The following is an 18,279-nucleotide window of genomic DNA, read 5'->3' as shown; positions in this document are numbered from 1 at the left end:
AGAGAGAAGAAGTGATAATGGGGGGCATTACATTTATAACAGTGAAAAGGCTGCTGCTGGTGAAAAGTCAATAGCTCGAAGATGATGCTGCAGCAATATAGTTATGTTATTGTGAGTTTTGTTTGTAATTTTTTTTTAACTAATAGCATTGAAATAGTAAAAGTTAAAAGTTTTTATTTATTTGTCTTCATTCATTCTGGGCACCACTCTGGGAAGTCATGTGTTTTTCTTCTTAATGTAGTTGCAATGGTGGTAGAGTTTTGGCGCATATGGTGATCAATGTCAATCAGTTGAAATGTTGCTCCAGTACAAAGTGAACCTGAGGTTTACGATCCAGGAAGGTGGAATGACTGAAAATTATTTTTTTGTGGAGAGTAGCCAGAACATAAACTGCATATAAAAATGGATGTAGCCGCTGGGACTGTAAAATGAAGCCATTGCGAAAGTGTTTTAAAGTGTAATGCCACTAAGGGCCACTAGGGGTTGGCTCCAAAAAGGCTCTGGCTCCATAGCCTCCCAATTAACTTCTCTCATGAAATATAAAGCCAATACATTTTTTCCACAAGTCAATATACTAAATTCACTCCTTCTGATCAGTGTTCCGGTGGTCCATCTGAAAATAATTCAGTAATTAATTTGATATATGGCTATAACGAATGGTGTATTTGGGGGGGGGGTGTCTCTTTTGATTGACAGGCTTGGGGTGCAGTCAGATTTCTGCTATACGTCAAACAGTCAGATCCACTCCTCACCTTTCTCCAGCTTGTCCAAATATGGTCACTTCAACCATTGAATTTGGGTCTGCGAACACTAGGCTAGGGGAACGTGTGGTTAACAGGTGCTCTGAAGTTTTCGCCACCGATGTTGGTTAAATACCCACCACCACTATCCTACACGGCGACTGTCTGTTTTCTTCGCTGTGAATAGAGTCTGGGAACTTGGCTCATACTAGCGTTTGCTCTGAAAGACCAACCAATCGGCAACAGGTGTTGGTGGTAAACCGCATTTGTCCCACCACATCCTTTTCAGTGATTCGACGGCCAGTGTCAGTGACGAATGCAGTGTTAACATTTTTCAACTCTCTTTAACTGGATAAAACAAACAAGTAATGTTTATTGCTCTGCAGAATAAAAACTCAGCACCTCATCAAGATACTGGCGTTCATTAAAACAATTTTAAAAATACTGCTTTGGTAGACACGGGCCTTACATAGGCTAGTGGCAACACATTAAAATTAACCCAAGGTCTGTGCCCAGTAGGATGCAACGGCAAACAATACCCTTTGGAGGGTGGGCCAGAACCATATTCACGCAGAGAAACTGGGTCTGGCTCGCACCAGGCTACCACTGCACTGCCTGTCATTGGCTCTGAACTTGATACTCTTAGCCTAACCATCTCACTCTCCATACCTAAACTTAACCTGCCTACCCAACAAGGGCAATGAGTACTAGCCAATCAGAGGCAGGAGTAGGAGCAGAGTAGGTCTTAAAGGAATAAGGGTAAATAGTGCTGCCCTGGGCCTCCAAATGAGTTAATCCGGCCTTGACCAACAATGTTCTCTTTAAGTGTACCTTAACTATAGCTAAATAATTGTAAACGTGCCTTGAACACCATTTTCCATAATCGAGTGGTCTTCCTTAAATAGTTGGCTTTGAGGTTGAATATCAACTTTGAGTGTTCACCTGTGACTGTCGCAAATTAAAAACGTCTGTATATTTCACTGTTTTGTTTGTTTATTGAAACGGTCAAATGTGTCTGTAATGTAACACTGTGTATTTTATTTGTTTCGCTTTCTGTCAAATTTTTAATGGGAAAATGAACAAATAATTTACGACCACTCCGAGCGATAGGAGGCGCTGTGGTCAAAACGCGTCAGGTTGAAGCCGCATTTTTTTTTTTTTTTTTTTTTTTTTTCTTCAGCCCGGTTTCACCCGAACTGCGGACTGGAGACCATCGCTGCTGGAGCCGGAGTCATTTAGCAGAAATGAAGAAGGATTTTTTTTTATGCCTTACTCCATTCAGCGGGTATTGTGTTAGCGGAGCAGCTCTCTCGGCCGGCGGTGGCAAAAAACTAGCTCATAGACGTCGCCGACTTGCTGGAGTTTCCACACACGGTCGTCCGGGCCCGTTTTAAACCGAGCAACAAAAAAAAAAAAAGAAAAAAAAAAAAAGCATTTGTGCCCGACTGCGCTTCCGCCATGTTGAGCCGATTCAAGTTGTGAGCGACTGCCGGGACCGAAGTGACAAGCCCCAGAAATCGGGACTAGATAAGAGTTAAGAGAAGGGGGGCTGATACCGCGCCGGTGACGCAGGGAAAAACACCCAGAAGCGGAGGAAAAGGAGAAAAAAACAACAAAAAAAAACAACCCCAAAAAAAAACCCCCCGTAGGAATTAGATCTTTCTAGTAACAGGTTTGTGTTCGTGCGAAACTGTCACCGATATAGGCCACGTTTATGTAATATACGACGACACCATCGCTTCGAGGCTGGACGTTAGCCCGTGAATAGAGGGGGGAAGTCGTATCAAATTCCTGGTGAGTTGTTAGCTAACTAGCTCGGTGATTGTTAGCTGGCTGGCTGCTAAGTATTAGCATCAGCTGGTGTGTGTGTATATATGTGTGTGTGTGTGTGTGCAACGTAACAATCACTGCATTTTTAGGGGAGGAGGGGATGGGGGGGGGGGGTGTTTGTGTTAATCAGTAGCCGGCGGATATTTTATTTTGTTTTATTTCTCTTGTTTGGCTACTTGCTTTACTGAATACGTGACAATGTCAGTGCGACTAAACTGCAATTCACGCTGTTTTAACGAGTCCCCGGTGCGAGTAGCTCAGCCCTGCTAAGATAAACGCTAGCTGTCCGCAAATGGTCCTCGACCCTGTCTACAGACCTGGAGGAGCAACATTTTCCTTTTAAATGTTTTTACAAGTTGGGCGGAATTTGGGATATTTATCCCCCTCCTCCCTCTTCTCGTTTATATTTTAAAATATTTTATTATAACGCATTTATCCAAAAACAATCCCGCTGGTAACGTTTTTTTTTTTTTTTTTTTTTTTTGGTGGATCATCCCCCTCCTCCTCCTCCTCCTCCCCCCATCGGTGGGCCTCTTTTGAGATCTTATTTTCGGTTTGTTGTAGGCAAGTTATAACTTAGGGTAACAAAAACAAAAACCCCACTCGGTTAAATTTCCAGGAAATAGACGAGCTCCGTCTGTCACTGGAACATTTCACACGTTATCTACGACAAACTCGCTGTGTTTTAACTTTTATTTTGAACGCCGAAAGAAATGGCTGCAAAGTGACGTGGGGGGGGGGCAGAATCACGAGAGAATGATGTTTTATTATTATTATTTTTTTTTATAGATTGAATATTTATTTAGTTGTCGAGTCATGTCGGGAAGCTGCTTGTCAAAACAAACGTTAGCTAAACGCCACATTCGGGTATTTACTCACGTATGCTAACGGCTAAGCTAACTGTTTAGATCGGTCCTCGTTAGCACGACGAAGACGCTCGTTTGCAAATGGCGTTATAGTTAACACGGCTGGGGGGGTGGGGGAAGTGATATTATAAACATGGATATGTGTGTATATATATAATGCTCTTGGTAACCAAATTCTCTGTGCACTTAGTGTTAGTCGGTTATGCAGGGAGGGGGCCGGGGGAGGGGGGGGGCCCGGTGTTAACGTCAGGCCCGGCCCGTGTAGTTGCGGCCTGCGAGCCTCGGCGCTCCGGGCTGTGGACGACGAGGCCTCCGCTGCTCTGCTGTCTGGGCGGATCGCCTTGCGGGCTAAAACCCCAGCGTTAGTTTACTGCAGCTAACTAACCAAACCAGCTGTCGTTAAATGGCTGGGGGTTTTTTTGTGTTTTTTTTTTTAGCGGTAGTTACGTAATTCCACCGTGTGATTTTTTTTTTTTTTTTTTTTTTTTTTTTTTTTTAATATGCACCTGAACTGTGCAATTTAAAAAAACATACTTCACGATAAAGGCACATGATGTAACGTGACCGATTTATCCGCGAGTAAAAGCTAACATTTCAAAGCCGGTTCAGTCCAAAAAGGCCTCGGTTATAACCTTGTGTTAATAGTGGCTGCTGTGTGTCACTTAACATAAACATATATGTATGGGCTTTTTTTTTTTTGTGCGTCATGAACCCACCCTGACCTCGTTTTAGGAGATAGTTAGCCAACTGCTTTCACCGATAGTAGCCTTAGATAAACGATGCCATTTCTCTCCAGATCCTGCCTATAATGTTGTGTCCCTAATGACAGCTGCAAGCAGACGACACTGGCTACCTGTAAAGAAGGGAATATTCCAGTTTCTCTCCCATTAAACTGAGAAGACATTGTCAGAGTAGATAAACAAAAGAAATAAGCCACAATCACGCTCATTTGAACGTTGATTTTGTTATAAGGCAGATGCTTTGCAAGGCAACATGTCATTATTATCATTAAGAAGGGCAGAAAAAAAAAAGCAGTTGTGTTTCTTACTGGCGTCTATATTTTCAAGTTATGGTTTGTGCATCAAATACTTTACTTGGTTCTATTCTTAATTCCAATCATTTGTTGACCTGTTTAAGATCTTGATGTTTCCGGGCAGAGGACCCAGTGGAGGTGGGGTTTACGGGTGTAAGATCAATTGAGATCATACTGATCTCCTGTCTTTTTCGAGCTCGATTGCAATTTATATTTTTATTGTCGACTTCATTTAATCTATCATCTTGTTAAATAACATAGAAGATATCTTGCTTTTCTATCTTGTTCTGTTTCCTTGTCGTTATGATGCTGAACACCTTATTGAGTTATATCGCAGGGATCTCTGCAGAAGTACTAGTCCGGAAAACTGATGTAACCCTTTCTCACATCGAATTTGATTAAAAACAGCATTAACTCGAAACCAGGATATAGCTGAAATGTTAATTTGAATGACAGGAAGCCTGAGCGATGTGGCCCTGTGCCATTAATTTCAGATTATTTCTGTCTTTCAGCTTTTCACTTGAAATTAAACCATTGTAATTTGATTGTTGTTGAGGTAGGTTTTAAACAGTGACAGAAATGCAAACTTATAAATAACCCTTAATTGCTTCTTTTACAATACTAGTATTGGGCTTGGACTTTTCTGTTGCTAACATGAAGTTGTGTTATGATAATGGTTAATGTCAGTTTCTTCATTAATCTATGATTGTACGGTTATCGTGGCTGCCCACCACTCTTTATTTCGTTACTATTTTGGAAGCTAAAAAAATGGAGAAGCTGTAGATCAAATTGTGTTTGAAAGTCACCTGTAATGAAAGCTGAGGCATGAAACTTTAAGATTGAAATGCAGGAAGAGGTGTAAAAAGCACATGTTTATTATCAGGATTTTGTTGTCATGAGTTAAGTATTATTGCTCGTGTCATATTTTACAGATAGTCATACTAATGTTTAAAGGGAAATGCCCATCTGATGTGATCCAGATCTCTTTTTTTAAAATTTTTTTTTTATTTCATATTGATAAATAGTTCCTTGCAATTACAAATTTATTGCTGAGATGTGTAAATGGCGTGACACTGGCAGAAATAACCTAACTGGGGCAAGGAACATGTGGTTGTACTGATAAGAAAAAATTATGTGGAGTAGACTGCAAAATGGTTTTAATACCAAACTTTCTGTGGTAAACATCCTTCACTGTTTACAGATCAACTTCCTGTCTGTATCGTTGACTTAGTGTACTAATCACAATTACATATGCCCATACAGTTTTCTTATGCAGCGAGTAAACGTTTCCAACTAAAAAAGATCTAACTTCAAATCAAGTGATTGAATAATTTACCAAACCTGGCTGGACTTTCTGATTGCGTACCGCTTCGGGCTTCTTGGCCCCATCGGCCTTTAGCATGCAGCAAAGTCACCAATGTTCCCACATTTCAAATTGCAATAAACATAATCCGTGAAGACTAGATTATTTAAAGTATGACCGTGGTCAAATACTGTTTTAATGTGTCTTTTAATAAAGGTAGTAATTATCTGTCAAGTTAGCACACGGCTTATAATTACGGATGTATCACTTAACTGAGCACCAATTAGAATCAGATAGTCATAGATAGATAGAAGTCAGTAATATTTAATGTGAGTCAGAAAATGCATTTTAAACTGTGTTTTCACTTCATATTCCATCATGTCTACCCTGTCGCCACCACACTCGGGCGTATATTAATATCTGGCTCTGAGACGGAGATGTTGACGCTGTTAGGACCCGAGATGGATTTAAGCAGGCAGTATCTTCTGGCTGCTAGTTCATAGCAACTGTTGGGTGGCCTGTGGTCGTGTGATACAACTGGATATCAGAGTTCAAATGAGGATAGACTTTTGGAGGATTTTCTTTTGGGTTTGGATCAGAATTGGATATGTCCCTGGGGTTAGCCAAATGGTCACCATGCAGTATTATGGTGAGATGCCTCTCGCCTCGAAGCATCTCGTCCAGTTTTGCAGGTGCTGTGACAAAAACAACTTTTGGACATGAGATGCAAAAGGTTTGGGTCAGCATTATTATTGTGAGAAGGGATGGGCTGACACTGGCCACTGAATGTTGTCTCTTGCTTTGCTGATGTACCTGTTGTCCGTAAGAGACATAAAATAGAATAGAAGATGTTTGCCGATTTGGGAGACATATCTGGAATTGTAATTGACATGATACAATTGCTGACTTGGGTGTGATTTTAAAAAGCAGTGAATCAGCAACAAATCTTCGAGGGGTATCGGATATTCTTAATCTAATGACATTTAATTCGGTGATCCGTATCAACCCTTCAAAGCCTGCCACTGTGGAACACGTCGTTGGTCACTGAAAACAGAACGTCTGTTAGGAAGCCGCTGGTTAACTGACTAGAACAACCCTGTTCAGTTCATTTAGATGCTAATTTCTGCAGTAAAAGATTTTTAACGATCTGCTAACCCATTTTGCTTTTGCATATCACAGGTGACTTAACCAGCTGGTTGATAATTGTGACCTTTGCTCCTCTTCCCCTGTTCCAGGTTATGCAATGGTCTCAGCAGCACGTCCAGATCTCCAGGTGCTTGTGTCCCTCTCTCGTGCGTCCGGGCTCTCTTCCCTCTGCTCTACAGCTAAGGTGGCTGTGATTTCCCTCCTGGCCAGCGCTCCCTAAGAGGCCAAGATTGCCAAGATCTGCCCCGTGGCGAGCATGACGGCCACCACGCGTGGCTCTCCGGTGGGGGGCAATGACACTCAGGGCCAGGGCCAGGGCCAGGCACCTGATGCTCAGAGCCAACCCCCACTGCCACAGAACCAGGTCAGCACCATCATCCTTCGAACTCAGACTCAACACACGCACACACACACACACACACACACACACACACACACACACACACACACACACACACACACACACACACACACACTCACAGACACAGTGAACACATGTGATCAGAACAACCTGTGGAAGAAGAAAGAGGTGTGGGTTTCTGTCTTTTTGTGTGTCAGGACACTGCAGCATGTTTTTTTTTCTTTTTTCTTACCATACCTAACCACACACAGATGCCCTAGGGAACAAAACGGGAGGGGAGGAGGGAGCGGAAAGAAGGCAGAAAAAGAGTGAAGGAGAGGCATCAATGAACAGAGCCTCCTGAGTGATGGATAAAGGATGTGTGTGTGTGTGTGTGTGTGTGTGTGTTTGTGTGCACGCACCCTTGTGCGCGTGCACCTGCAGGCCTGTGTTGGTTAGAGATGAGCCACGGTTAGACGTGAGAGGCAAGCTGCCTATGTAGGTCAGCCAAGCAGAAGGAGCCTTCACTACACACCCCCACATTTTATATTTCTCAGTTATGCATCTCTCTCGACAATGTGTATCCCTCTTTTACTCTCTTACACACAGCTGCTCACACCACCACCAACGATGTTGATGCTCACTCATGAGATGAGCGAGGAAATAAAGCCGGGAACGGTCCGGGTGCTTAAATGCACATTCACAGATACACGCCTTTGTTTCTCTAACACTCTTCCTTCCAGTGTTCCTATTTGACAGTGGAGATACACCCACATACTAACACATTTATACTTCAACCATGTCAGCCTTCAGTTTTTGTTTCCTCATAGTAGATATGGATGAGGTGTGTGTGTGTGTGTGTGTGTGTGTGTGTGTGTGTGTGTGTGTGTGTGTGTGTGTGTGTGTGTGTGTGTGTGTGTGTGTGTGTGTGTGTCTGTCACATGCTATAGATATGATGACTTGGCACTGTTTAAAAGCTTTTCAGGAGAGACACCTGTCTCTTTATGCATGTACACTTAGTGACCAGAACAATTGAAACCCAACCCCCTCAGAAGAATAGGAACCCTTTTCACTGGCATCTGTCCCTATAGAAACAGGAGTGTGTGGCGATTTAAGCTGCACTCTTACTTTGCAGGTCAGTAAGTCAATTCCACCTGGAAAAGCACATCTTTTGTCAATTTGATAAAAATAAAACCAGTTTTTTTCAGCAGCGTTGCAGAACAATTTATTTGGCATTCTGTCCTGTTTTTCCACCCTCTTATTAATTTATGCAAGACAACCTTGCCATGAGTAAAATTTACAATCATTCTTTAAGGGATGTGGAGAGGCAGCATGGTGCATTTTTTTTTTTCTGGATACATAAAACCATGGTTATTTTTGATCTTTTATTTGTTTGCTGCGGGTACACTAATGATCAAAAATGCAATTGCACGAGCTTGTTAGCGAATGACCAGAGGAGCATTCAAATGAAATAAATATCAGCCTGCAGTTTCAGACTCTGGTATAAGTGTCAGTGAGCTCATAGGCAAAGCTGCTATGTCTTTTTTCTGCACGTTTTAACACATCTAAAGCGACGATGTAAGCGGAAAACAGCATTTGAAACTGATGTATTTGGCTTCTCGGTATGAAGAAAGGGCGTTTAAAGAAATTGGCTTTCCTCCTTTATTACGTGCGTTTGCTGAAATATGACTCTGCCGTAAGTTACTAGACACAAAATGAAAACAATTAACTCAATGCATCCTGTTGGTTGAGTGGTTTAATATGCGTGCCAGGTAACCACGAGGTTCCTGGATTCACATTTCAGCCTGGAGCCTTTGTGCTATATCATCAACTTCTTTCACACCCTGTACTTCTGTCTCCCTAAACTGTCATTTTGTCAAAAGAACTAATTTACGCAAAAGCAAGTAGGAGCCAGATAAGAAACCTCCAGGAAACATTTTTTATGGAAAGAAACTAATGGTTGCAAAATTGTCTATCCACTGACTTTGTTTTCCGGTATCTAATGAGCATTACAGACTAATGGGGCCTGGAGCATAGATACAATTTTGCAGGTGTTTTCTTCATTTCTAAAATGTCTCATGATTCCAGACGTTTGTCGATGTCACAGTTCAATTCACAATTGATTCTCTATTCAAAGGGGTACACACCTGTCTTTTGCCCACTGAGGTGCGAATGAAATATAACAGACAGTTAAGCTAACTGGGCATCGTTGTCAGAACAGAGGAGCAGAGATATGCGTGTGTTGTTTTAAAAAAAAAAAAAAATTAAAAGTATTTATTTAAGGTAAATCGACATTGTGGGACTATTCTATATATATATATATATGTGTGTGTATATATACACATAAATAAATGAACGTCTATTACATTAATGCCCTTGCCAAATTTCACACAATGCGGAGCATGCTCTATGGGCAGAGCAAACACACACCAGAGACTTCCATTGCTAACCTATGCTAACTTGAACAGTGTGGCTCTTTTGAGACTTTTTAAATGTTAGTGGACCAATCGGATCAAATCCTGATACTGTATGTATGTATGTATATTATCTTTTTTTTTTTTTTAAGGGGTTGTGACACGCAAAATAATTTCTCTACCTTTTGGACAGACGTAACAGTACAGTCAAAAGTAGGCTACATGAACAGTGCATCTTAGTATTTTTTGAAATATAATTATGAAATGAAAGTGTGATTGAATGGCCAATATCACTGGTTAAACCAGAGGTAAATCAGCGTGTACAAGAGTGAGGCCAGTGTTTTCCAAAATGTGGTATGCAAATATATATATTTTATATATATAAAAAAGAGTGCTTATGTTTCAAGTGGCACTGAAGTTGTGTTAAGGTGCTGTAAAATGTGTCAGTCAGCCGGTCACGCTGCTGCGGTTTGATTAACCACTAAAATGAGTCTGTTCTGTAATGTATTTGGCCACTTAATCCAAGAAGTGAAAGTGAAACTCTGGCTTTTTTTTTTTTTGAAGATGAGTTACAGGATAAGTTCAGTGTGTGCTGCGCTCTCATGGTTGAACTCCAGCTTGCTTCTTTTGGTCAACGTAACAAACTTTATTTAAAAAAAAAAAAAAATCAGCAGTTTTTGGCATGTGAGTGAATTGAGTCAGAGTTGTTGAAGATGAGGATTGCTCATATTACATGAGTGTATTCTTATATCCACCCCTAGGTCATATTCTGCATACAGAAATCACAATTACTTCATTTTTAAATGCATCTGTATAACAATTGTAAAGCATTGACTCTAACTGCAAAACAACACTTTCTTTGAATTTGGCTTTTGAGGTACTTTTGTATTTTGATGATATATTTCTTTTGCATTTGTGTCGTATGACACGTCAAGTATTCGTTCTCTTGATTTTGATTGTCTGCGATTCTTCTAGACATCATCTCCTAACTCATCGAATGAGAACTCTCCAGTGAGCCCACCAGATGAGCAGGGCCAGGGTGATGGGCCCCCTCAGCTGGAGGAGGAGGAGCCCGCCTTTCCTCACACGGACCTAGCCAAGCTCGATGACATGATCAACAGGTAGATCACACCCGAGTCAGCGCTACGGCAGCACGATGACTTAAAACTGTTAAAACTTCACAGTCGCTCTGCTTACAGAGTCCTTTTCTTTCATTTACAAAGATGCTACATTCATGCCTTTTACATGCTTCTAATGTTTATTCTGGTGATTCATGTCTTTTTGTACTCCCAGGCCTCGTTGGGTTGTTCCAGTTTTGCCAAAAGGAGAGTTAGAAGTCCTCTTGGAAGCTGCTATAGACCTGAGTAAAAAAGGTAGGAACGTCCTGAACGTTTGAGTCCACAGAGATGTTGTGTTGTGTTCACATCATGAAAGCTAAAGGTTCGAAGGGCTCATCATGCTACACAGGTCGTTAATCATCCCAAATTTAAGTGCAACTAACCATCTTCTTTTTTTATTTTTTTTTATTAACTTATTTGATTAATTAATTTAACAGCCCACTGCACATTCCCAGAGCACAAGGTGTCATTTTCACACAGTAATTAGTCTCATAAAATGTAACACATCAAACAAATTTGCCACAATGTAAAAACAAAGAAACAAATCTTCAGGTTTTGAAAATCTGGAGCCCAAAAAATGTTTCCCCTTTGTTCTTTGTTTAATTATGAAAAAAATTATTAAAATATAAAAATGGGTTGATGATCATTTTTCACTGTTGACTGATCAAAGGATCAGATCGTTTTGTGGTGTTTTTTTTTTTATCCAACCAACAGCCTAGAAACCAAAGATACTCAATTTCCAGTAAACTAAAACGGAAAAAACAGCAAATCGCCACATCTGACAAGCTGTTCACAGAAAATGCAAGCGTTTTAATAAATAACTGATTTTCTCTTGATCAACCAATCGATTAATCGTTGAAAAATGTTTCCACAAAAATCATGCCTTTTTCCCGCTTGATACTTTTACCAATATTTTGTTAATGACATAAGCAGGACAGCTCTATGTAAACCGTTTGTCATCACCAGGAACCTTTTCCAAATGTACAAAATCTTTAATGTGTTTAGGTCCACACTTTTTTTTTCTCCACCTCTGACTTAACCAACATTTAGACCCATTTGTACATTCAAGCAGTTGTTGTTGGCTGTGAAAACTAAAGAAACTGTCTGGAAAATAAAAGCGAGGCAATTCAGCACTAAAAAGTCAGTAACTATGGAGGACATGTCAGCTTTGGCTAAACACTGAAATGCATTCTTGCTCAGAAGGAGGACAGTGGAGTTTGTCCCTCATCACTTACACAGAAATTTTTGGATGAGAGCTGTGCACAGCCAGTAAGGACGGGAGGAACGATCACAGGAAACCAGTAACTCTTAAAATGTACACACAGGCATGCGAGAGCTGTTTTTAGAGAGACTTGAAAAAGTGTCAACCTCCCCTTTCAGGATAATTAAATATAACCGTGATATCTGCAGACAGCCTTCATTAGGCTTTGTACCTCCATCATGCTCCTGGAGGTTTTGAAGGTTTTTACAAGTCAAAATATGTTTTCACTTTGGGTCTTTCTTTTTCACTTTCTAGCATATTTTAGTTGACTGTGTTGGTGTTATATAAAGGATGTCTTTCTCTGCAGGACTGGATGTGAAATGTGAGGCGTGTCAGAGGTTTTTCCGAGATGGCTTGACCATTTCCTTCACCAAGATCCTGACAGACGAGGCAGTCAGTGGCTGGAAGTTTGAGATTCATGTGAGTTTTTTAAATTTTTTTATTGTTACCTTGTTATGTGGTGTGCCTTTTCAAGTCAAGGAATCAACGTTAAATAATCAATCATTTGCATTTGAAACAAGATCCGATTTTGTTTTTGTTAAAAGAAATGTGGCTCGCATATGTAACGTGTCTGTGAAGTTTCACCCCCACTTTCAGGACCCACAAAAGCACAAAATCTACTCTGCACCGATTTAAGTGACATCAAGGGTGTTGTGAAAGGTCGACAGAAATCTCTTATCATTGTTGGCCGCCGTGACTCACCATAGCAATCTTAGCTTTACTCGGTCACTGACATCTCTGCCCTCATCTCAGTGGATGTATGGATTGTTCGGACTTGGGTTTTGTGTCTAAATTGAGTTTTCTCCTTCGTTTTTGGAGAGCTTGGGGAAAGAGGCGGCGCCAGCAGTGATTGATGATGTTTTTGTAGGAAGTAGGTGAGGCCAGCTGTTGTGTTGTATTAGGGAGATTGATCTCTGGGACCTTTTCACAATTAACCAGTGGGACAGATGAGGACGTAATGGAGAAAAACTTCTTTATTTCTCCTGTCACGCTGACTTAAAACTGTTGATGACTTAGTTTATGACTGTTTTATCGAACCTATTTCTAGTGGACTACATTACACATAGTCGTACCATGTGAACCACACTGGTTCTGGTCTTTCTAATCAGTCTTGTAGTTCACTGGTAGATTCATAAACACCTTTTGAGTGACCAAAGTCTGTAAAATCTTTTGGAATGCAGTGCTGAGTCAGCCCTGTATTGATTACTCGTATATGGTTTCCTTGCAGCCTCGCAGAAGGACCAGACCATTGGCATTCTCCTAAGCGTGTGATTAGCAAACATGCTTTTTGTTTGTTTCAGTGGAAATGCGAAGCTTTTACATCACTCCTGATGATAACATGAAATCTTGAGTAAAGACACTGAAATGTGGGTGTCATAAGTAAAATGTGAGACTTGTCTATTTTAGGAGTTCATGCCGTGGCAGCTGCTCAGTCAGGGCAGGCCGACTGCAGGGTTAGTCGGCACAAGCCATGAATAGTACAATATTTTTCATATTTTTTTAGTAACATAGTGATAAGGGCTTCAGTTTTAACATGAATAAAAAAAAAAACAACAACCAATAATGTGTAATATTTAAACTGCTGAATTGGATAAAACTTGCTGTAAAGTCATTGCGTCGGACTGATAATTTTTTTTTTCAATTCCGCAAAAAGCATTCAACAGAAAAAGCTTATTTTGAAAAATAACTACGTTGCATTTTAAGGGGAATTTGATCCTAATTATTACATAATTGCCTGTTCACAATCATTTGAGCTGATTGCAATAATTTTCCAAAACTGTTAGAAGTGTTTCCATTCATCAGCTGGATGGAACTAACAGATGTGTCATATTTCCATAATTATTTCCACTGAGTTTTCCACTGTTTGAGGTTTGACTGGCGCTTTTTCAATGACATCATGTCGTTGTGCTCCTTTCTTCTTCTGTGGTTTAATGGCACACGAGTGAAGAATCATCACAACGACACTACGTTGTTTTTTTTTGTTTTAATTATTATTTGTACCAGTCGCTGACAGTAATTTGTGTATTTCAGAAAACTGTTTTGTATATTTGAGTTATTTATGTCCTATCTGCTCTGTGCAATCTTTGTTTCCAAAACCTAAAAAGAAAACAAAATGTTGTTTTTATTTATATTCCAAAAAAACACAGTTAAATCGTTCATCACAATTATTTACAGGCCGATTAATTGTAACCTAAGATTTCATGATCGTGACAGCTGTAATCCTGGTCACATACTTTGAGCAGAGCCTTCATCTTTTCCGAACCACTTTTCAACTCTGAGTTCCTGAACTAAACTTAACAGCTGAACAAGAGCAGATGTAGACGATAAGAGAGCTAAAATAAGAGCGAATATTCAAACATTAGCTGTTACCTGGCTGCTTTGCCAACATGATCTGTCTAAATTTAGCACACAGTATATTAACTTAATATGATTTAATTTGAGTCTTGTCAAGAAACAGTGGGTATTGTCACTCAACCAGAAGTGAATCACAGCGTTTTGGAGGAAACACGTTTACCAGTTGGCCTTTAACTTCTTTTTTTCCATCCTCTCCTGCTTTCTTTCATCCTTTCCTACTTTCTTTCTCCGTCTCTCCTAGTATAAAGTTGAATTAACTGCTGTCCCCCCCGTTTTTTTTGTTTTTTTTGTTCCACAGAGGTGTATCATCAATAACACACACCGGTTGGTGGAACTGTGTGTGGCCAAGCTCTCTCAGGACTGGTTCCCTCTACTGGAGCTGCTGGCCATGGCCACCAACCCTCACTGCAAGTTCCACATCTACAACGGCACACGGCCCTCTGAGACCGTCCCTGCTGGAGCACAGCTGGCTGACGATGAGCTCTTTGCCCGACCGCCGGACCCACGATCTCCTAAGGTGAGTTACCGTAACACTCGGAACAAACGGGAACATTGTCTTTTCATCCTTAATGCAGGACCGTTCTTTTCTTTGAAGTTCACCGTTTTGTATATTTATAATTTTCCAGATTGCATGATCTAGCTTTACAAATATCTTTGCGTTATAATAAATGTTTAGGTGTGTAGAAAATTGAAAATAATCTTGTCAAGAACAGTTATGCAGAAAATCTGCTGTTTCCTTCTTTCTGAGGACAGTCAGCTTGTCTTTCTTCCTCCGATACAAAATCCTTCAGGTGGCATTTCAGTTTTAGCCTAAGGGGGAAGTGGGGGGCGGCGGCGGGGGGAGGGAGGGGGGTCCTTGTGAAACAAAGTGAATCCCCCTCTGGAGTCGCCTGATAATGAAATATATGGGACTCGCAGTCTATAACACCCTTAATGCTTGTGTCAGAAAGCAGATAGTGTAACGGAGAAGGTGGATACACCAGAGAAAAGGAATTTCATAGTGAAAGAGTGATGAATATTGCGTGGGCACGGGGTCATTGTGAACAGTACTGCAGGACTGCTTGCCTGTCTGCCTCCGTTGGCACGTGGCCCAGGACTACATAGGGTTCCAATTTGATACTGTTAAGTCACAATTTGCTACCGTTTTGTTAGGGTGAAGATTTAAACAGTCATTTCTAAATATTTAACCTCAATGTAACCTTTTTGTCGACTTAGTGCCTAAATATAGAGCAGTTACATTTTTGGAAAGATGCAACTATTTAAAGTCCCTGTACCCCAGCTGACACTGTGTCTCTTCCTCAAACCATGGGGCTTAATGTCATAGTGGATTTGAGGAGAAAATGAAGGCATGAACAAATAATTTGAAAGCTTGCCTTAAGGGAATTTAGTTGAAAAAAAAATTGATTGAAATTGATGACTTGTAAAACCAAGTTTAAATTGACCAGATTAAAGGTGACTCGTTCATTGTGTTTTTCTCTCTCTCTCTCTTTTGTTTTTCTATCCACAGGGCTGGTTGGTGGACTTGATAAACAAATTTGGCACGTTAAACGGGTTTCAAATGTTGCACGATCGCTTCATGAGCGGCCAAGCACTGAACGTCCAGATCATCGCTGCACTTATCAAGTGAGACTGCAATGCATCACACTTTACAGCACGTCCATCGGCTTTATTAAACATTTGATACTCGAGTGCTTTCTGCATAGCGGTCATGCTGTAGGTTTTATATGCTGATTGTTTTTGTTTTTTTTCTCCTTCCCTTTGTGTTCCAGGCCTTTTGGCCAGTGTTATGAGTTCCTCACATTGCACACAGTAAAGAAGTACTTCCTTCCAGTCATCGAGATGGTTCCCCAGTTTCTAGAGAACCTCACCGATGAGGAGCTCAAGAAAGAGGCCAAGAATGAAGCCAAAAACGATGCACTGTCCATGATAATCAAGTCCCTGAAGAATTTGGCTTCTCGCGTACCAGGGCAGGAGGAGACCGTCAAGAATTTAGAGATTTTTAGGTTAAAAATGATTCTTAGGTAAGTATCAAAACTTCCCGGCTTTTACGACAAGGTTAACGAGGATTTTCTTCAACTTTGAGTGCCGTTATCGAACACGATGGGATGTTAATGAAAGTTTTTTTTTTTTTTATCACCAGGTTATTGCAAATTTCTTCTTTTAACGGCAAAATGAATGCACTAAATGAAGTTAACAAGGTGATCTCCAGCGTGTCCTACTACACTCATCGGCACAACCCCGAGGAGGAGGAATGGCTGACTGCAGAGCGCATGGCGGTGAGCTCAGGTCTTCTTACCGGTCGTAATTTGCATTATCGAGTTCCCTATCTCGAAAACTCATTCTTCCTCATCCCGCCTCAGGAGTGGATCCAGCAGAACCACATCCTGTCCATCGTGCTGAGGGACAGTTTGCATCAGCCGCAATATGTCGAGAAACTGGAGAAGATCCTGCGATTCGTTATCAAAGAGAAAGCTCTTACCATGCAGGATCTGGACAACATCTGGGCTGCACAGGTACTCTGCAACTAACCGTATTTAGTTTTATCATGCAGACTCTTTATAATGAAATAACTCAAAGCAATCTACTAGAGAAAATGTTTGTTCTGTATTTACCTAAAGCTACATTAGACAAATAGCAAGACAAGCAATTATGCAGTGTGCGCATTCCAAGTAAACTCTAAGAAAGCCAAAGATGATGATTGCATGTTTGGACTGGCACGAGAGCGTCAGTGTTTTCAATTTGACCACTTTTTTAACATTAGTGAGGAACAAACCTTCATTGGACATGTTTCCTTTTCCAGTTATGTTTTTCAATATTTTCTTAGTTTGACAGCATTTGTGCTATTGACCATGTCTGTACACACACTGTGGCTGCATGGCGGGATCAGGGCACACACAGCTCTAGATTTCAGCCCTGCTCCCACCCAGACGTCACCCACTTCCAGTGATGCATGAAGAAGAAAAACAGATCAAAATTCCACTTTATAACCGTTGATGCTATTGTGAGATGAACACTTTTCAGCTCGTGGCCTTAAGGCCTTAATCGTGGCCAAATCATCAGACAGTCTCCGGGGACAAGTTAGAAATGATGTGACTCAACAGTTGTATTGTTGTCTGTGTAAATCTGCAGGCTGGTAAACATGAGGCCATTGTGAAGAATGTCCATGACCTCTTGGCCAAGCTGGCGTGGGACTTCTCACCCGAGCAGCTTGATCATCTTTTTGACTGTTTCAAGGTGAGTTGGCTGTTTTCACGCAGGTTGTAAATGATTTGTTTTACACATGCACATTCATTGCATTATGACTGAATCACATTGCGGTTTAATCGTTGCCGTTGTGTCCCGCCTCAACTTGGCTGTTTCGTCTTCTGCAGGCAAGCTGGACCAATGCCAGCAAGAAGCAGCGTGAAAAACTGCTGGAGCTTATCCGGCGCTTGGCTGAGGATGATAAGGATGGTGTGATGGCCCACAAGGTCCTCAACCTGTTGTGGAACCTGGCACACAGCGACGATGTGCCTGTGGACATCATGGACCAGGCTCTCAGTGCTCACATCAAGATATTGGACTATAGTTGCTCACAGGTAACTTGTCGGGGTGTTGTGAGTGAATCTGTTTGAATGTGAGCGACATGTAAAATAATAGACGGAAGGCTAGTTAAACTCCAAATACTGAGGATGTTTGGTTTTTCACTTACAGGACAGAGACACTCAGAAAATCCAGTGGATTGATCGCTTCATAGAGGAGCTACGAACCAATGACAAATGGGTGATCCCTGCCCTGAAGCAAATCAGAGAAATCTGTAGCCTCTTTGGAGAAGCTCCTCAAAACCTCAGGTAAGGTCGTGGTAGAAATTATTGTACATTAGAGAAACATTTA

General features: G+C 41.1%; 1 protein-coding gene across 1 annotated transcript in view; it reads left to right on the top strand.

Moving 5' to 3' along the window:
* The first annotated feature begins 1,933 nt into the window (after positions 1 to 1,933).
* usp9 (ubiquitin specific peptidase 9) overlaps positions 1,934 to 18,279 on the top strand; it is a 39,093-nt gene continuing 22,747 nt past the window's right edge. The window contains 13 exon segments of the mRNA XM_069706919.1: positions 1,934 to 2,534; positions 7,008 to 7,282; positions 10,648 to 10,793; positions 10,966 to 11,045; positions 12,359 to 12,471; positions 14,705 to 14,923; positions 15,914 to 16,029; positions 16,176 to 16,427; positions 16,547 to 16,682; positions 16,767 to 16,919; positions 17,536 to 17,640; positions 17,778 to 17,984; positions 18,100 to 18,236. Of these exon segments, the coding sequence (XP_069563020.1) occupies positions 7,175 to 7,282; positions 10,648 to 10,793; positions 10,966 to 11,045; positions 12,359 to 12,471; positions 14,705 to 14,923; positions 15,914 to 16,029; positions 16,176 to 16,427; positions 16,547 to 16,682; positions 16,767 to 16,919; positions 17,536 to 17,640; positions 17,778 to 17,984; positions 18,100 to 18,236 (1,772 nt within the window). The 5' untranslated portion in view covers positions 1,934 to 2,534; positions 7,008 to 7,174.

Source organism: Brachyistius frenatus, unplaced genomic scaffold (genome assembly GCF_029030835.1).
Source record: "Brachyistius frenatus isolate BFR_SWC_R1_liver_20210118 unplaced genomic scaffold, ASM2903083v1 Contig_66, whole genome shotgun sequence".
NCBI classification, from domain to species: Eukaryota; Metazoa; Chordata; class Actinopteri; family Embiotocidae; genus Brachyistius; species Brachyistius frenatus.
Note: the sequence above shows the minus strand (reverse complement) of the source record. Positions and strands in the feature narration are given on the sequence as shown.